Raw genomic sequence first — 4,258 nt, 5'->3', positions numbered from 1 at the left:
CGTGCTTCGCACGTCTTTTGAGACTCCAAATTCAAATTCTACCCAAACGTCCTCCTCCCTTTCCCGAACCTCCAAATTCTTGCCACGTGGTAGCTTTGTGAAACTCTTCCTTAAGATAATATAGAGATGGGGGCCGTCATGCTGTTGGAAATCCGCATGACAATGTTGATAGGTTTCGGCTTGAATTGTATCAGCTTGCATGAATGGCATCGATCTACCTTGTTGCCCTCATTTGGGCGGACGAGGGTTGAGCGCCCTAGTCTGAAACCACCTGACTTGATTAAGAAGAAACTCCAGTAATTAGAAGGATTTCTTTTTGACAAACCATATTCTACACATATATTTCCGTCTTTTCCCGAGGGTTCTGATCATGCCTCCGCCATAGCCAAGTAAGCATCTTTGATTTTCGTGATTTCTTTTGGAACGACCCGACTGGCATTTTTTCCCGGCTCTTGTCGGTTAAGGTTTTCGATTAGAAAACACCATGGACTTCCTATAAATGGCAATGGCAGCCATGGACAATCCAACGTCGTATTACGCAGGCTTTGTCAGTTGAACCTGATCTAAGGAACCAAAAAGAAAGCAGATTAGGGTTGTCAGAAGCTAGAGTTTTGAAGACGGGCCTTGAGTTAGGCCTTGTTATCTACAGATTAGGGTTTCGAATCCGGGTTTGCAGAAGCGTAAGCTTTGAAGAATCTAGGGTTGCAGAAAAGAGCTCTTCTTTCGATCTGTTGAAAGCATCAGAGAAGGATTTAACAATGCAGACAGACGCCGCAACTGAGGGAGGGCTGCATGCAGGGTCTGCTTGTCCTATCGGCGGAGTGTTTTGTGGTGGGATATGCCAGAGGGCTGTCGGCAACGAAACCTTGTCTACCACAGATGCCGTGGGGAAGAAGAGTATGGAGCAAGGGGTGAAGGATTTCGTGCAGCACTCCCACATCGGCAATGCCTCGCAGCTCATCGCTGGTGGCATCGCAGGTGCTGTTAGCAAAACCTGCACTGCCCCTCTTGCTCGGCTCACCATTCTTTTTCAGGTTTTTCCCTCTTCCTGCCACACTTCGCTACTCTTTGAAAGAAACAAGTTTCGTTTCATGTGTAGCCATGCAGAAAAATCCTGAATTTTTCATGATTGAGATGAACATATGTGAATAGTATACACGGCGAATGTATGTACTGATGGGCATTTGTATGGATATCTATATGGTTATGGAGGTGGCGGTGTGCACGCGCTTATGTGCACAGATGCATATCATCGTCCTTTTCATCCCATCCACACACATGCTCTTCATCTTATGTTGTGTGTGTGTGTGCACGTTGGATGGGAATGGAAGAGGAGGTGGTAAGGGAGGGCATCAAGAGATCCCAATAGAGATTAAAGATGTTACTGACCTGGTGGTTTGCTAGATGTTTTTTACTCGGAAGTTTCTTATCCACTAAGAGGCAGTGTGATTGTTTGTACTTCTAGTTATATTTCTTTTGACGTTTGTCATGACAAACTAGCAATCATCACTGATATTGTTTGGGTTGAATGGTTTCAGGTTGAAGGCATGCAGTCAAAGGCTGGTACTTTGAGTCGGCCAAGTATCACACATGAGGCATATAGAATTGCTGTAGAAGAAGGCTTCAAAGCTTTCTGGAAGGGTAATGGAGTCACTATTGTCCATCGCTTGCCCTACTCCTCTATCAGCTTCTATGCATATGAACAATATAAAACGGTAAGGATTTTATGTCAAGCCATAATTGCAAACAATTTACAGGGGTTACAGCTGAAGAGTGATTTCTAAGCCATCCATTCAACTTGACTCTAACCGTGCTAGCTTTGTATGTGGTGGGCAGTCTCTTTTGTATATGATTGGCATGGATGGCAAGCAAGGAAGCCTAGGTGTTGGAATGGGCACTAGGCTAATAGCAGGAGGGGCAGCTGGAATAACAGCTGCATCCTTGACATACCCTCTGGACCTTGTTCGAACACGTCTAGCAGCGCAGGTGAGCATTTACATGTACGTGGAATGGTTCATTATTTAAATGGCATTCTTTTGTCTGTGGATCATGTCTCGGTTATGTAATACTTGGAATTCATTTCTAATTGCTGTATGTTGCAGTTATGTTGTTGGCTGCTCAATAAATTTTAACACATGCATACTCATACCACCTGTGCATGTATCCATTCCTAATGCACCCATGCAGGGCATGTACTTGCACATGCTAGTGTGGTGGTTCACGTATAGCAGATATAGCTTAACAGCTATAAGGATGTTCGTATGGCGATGGGGTTGTTCAGGATCTGTTTTATGTTTCTGATATACATTTGGCTGTGTGTGCTGCAGAGGAATGAGAAGTATTACAAGGGTATAGCTCATGCCCTTCACACAATTTCTCGGGACGAAGGTCTAAGGGGTCTGTACAAAGGCATGGGGGCAACATTACTCGTAAGTTGGAATTTGCAATGGAGTGCACAGCTGAGTCTGACTTAGTCTCAGTGGCAGATATTGTGAGCTTGTTTATGGTTTAGTAATAGTATTTCTCCTTGCAGGGTGTGGGTCCGAACATTGCAATCAATTTTTGTGTGTATGAAACTCTCAAGTCCGCTTGTGCTGAGAAAAGGTGAATACACAACATCATCCTGCCCTCCTGTGTTTCTTGTCTTTTTGATCCCCTTTTTTAGGATGCCTTCCCCCCCCCCCAAAACACACACACACACACACACACACACACACACACACACAAAAGGAAAAAAACTGCCGCAGAAGTTGTTACAATTTTTGGCTGCAATGCGACCACAATACCAATGGGGATGTAAGGGGATTTGAACTCGGGACCTCCCTTCCCTGAGTCACAAGCCCTCACTGTTGGACTTTTTTTGGTTTTTTTTTGGGCGGAGGGAGAGGGGGGGGGGGGGGGTGGTTTGCTTCTACCTTTTCGCTTACCTTGTTTTCTGAAGGCTTTTCTTGTAAATTCACACAGATCGGAGCCTCCTGGAGCTTGGTCAAGCTTAGCTTTTGGAAGCGTTGCTGGGATCGCCTCATCTACAGGTAATATATTGATACCTGAACCCTACATTTTCTCTGATATCTCTTTGAGCTGGTTGGTTGATGGTTCTAAGTTTATTAATGCAGCCACTTTCCCATTGGATTTGGTGAGGAGGAGAATGCAATTAGAGGGAGCAGCAGGAACAGCTCCTGTTTACAAAACAGGAGTGTTTGGCACCTTTATGCATATCGGCAAAACAGAGGGGTGGAAGGGGTTATACAGAGGCATATTACCTGAATACCTTAAAGTAATTCCCAGTGTAGGGATTGTGTTCATGACCTACGAGTTTATGAAGAGTCGTCTGAATACATTTTTGTAGTCTCCAGTAGCTGTATGTAGCCTTCTTGTAACATGATGCCAAACCTAGGTGTACGAAACCCCATTTACATTGATAATTACGGCAGCTCGAGGGTGTCCACATGCTGCCACATTCCAATTTGTGACCGTTTACATCACATTGTTAGGAGAGTTATGATCCAGCAAGACAGCTACAAACTTGAAAGCTGCTGAGAGTTTTCCTGCTTCTGAAGTGCTATCGGGAACATTTCTACTATAGACAACTGAAGAATGTATTACTTACCAGAGACATGCTATGTCAAGATATATTTAGTCTGATATAGACTAATGTATCACTTTTCATATGCCAACTGATACTTCGAGGTATACTAATCATATGAATTTTTGAAAGCGTCTGGCATTTTTATTTGCTTTAGAGTATGTATTTGCTTAATTAATTGCATTGTAATGTGTAGGTGTAGCAGTTAGAATATTATTGCAAGAGTTGCGGGTGACCTGTTGATTACAAGTGACGGACTAATTAATTTGTGCTGGAAAACCCCTTGAAAAAAGAAGGGAAAGGTTGACCTTAAAAAAGGAAGTGAAGGTCGACTAGTCTTGCATCCAAAGCTGTATGGTGGATGTTAGAATGATGTGAGATGCCAATATATTTTTTGAATTTGCACCTACAAGATTAATTTAATGTCTTTATAGTGTATTTGTGTGTTTAGCTTCATTGTGTTGTCACAGGAGTAACTTCTCCTGTAACAATCTTGGGAAAGGTGGCCCTGCCTTGTTCATCCAGTTTTCTTCCTTGGTAGTAATATTGTGTTTGAACCCATCCTCCACTTCTCTCTCTCTCTCTCTCTCTCTCTCTGCGCTGGCAGACAAGGTAGGTCAACTGTTAAAAGATCATCACCTGGCTCGCAATTGACAAGTACTTTGGTGGGAT

At 43.5% G+C, this 4,258-nt stretch overlaps 1 protein-coding gene across 1 annotated transcript; it reads left to right on the top strand.

The window, feature by feature from the left end:
* Positions 1-325: 325 nt before the first annotated feature.
* Positions 326-3,999, top strand: LOC147615214 (uncharacterized). The gene is made up of 8 exons (XM_086779242.1): positions 326-1,034; positions 1,539-1,715; positions 1,837-1,986; positions 2,328-2,429; positions 2,534-2,604; positions 2,965-3,032; positions 3,117-3,690; positions 3,783-3,999. Exons 1-7 carry the CDS (start codon positions 759-761, stop codon positions 3,347-3,349), a joined length of 1,077 nt encoding a protein of 358 aa, XP_086635368.1. The 5' UTR covers positions 326-758; the 3' UTR covers positions 3,350-3,690; positions 3,783-3,999.
* The last annotated feature ends 259 nt before the right edge of the window (positions 4,000-4,258 follow it).

This window comes from Cibotium barometz, chromosome 40, assembly GCF_041138505.1.
Source record: "Cibotium barometz isolate CiBa-2024 chromosome 40, ASM4113850v1, whole genome shotgun sequence".
Classification (NCBI taxonomy): Eukaryota; Viridiplantae; Streptophyta; class Polypodiopsida; order Cyatheales; family Cibotiaceae; genus Cibotium; species Cibotium barometz.
This window is presented reverse-complemented; position numbering and strand designations above follow the sequence as displayed.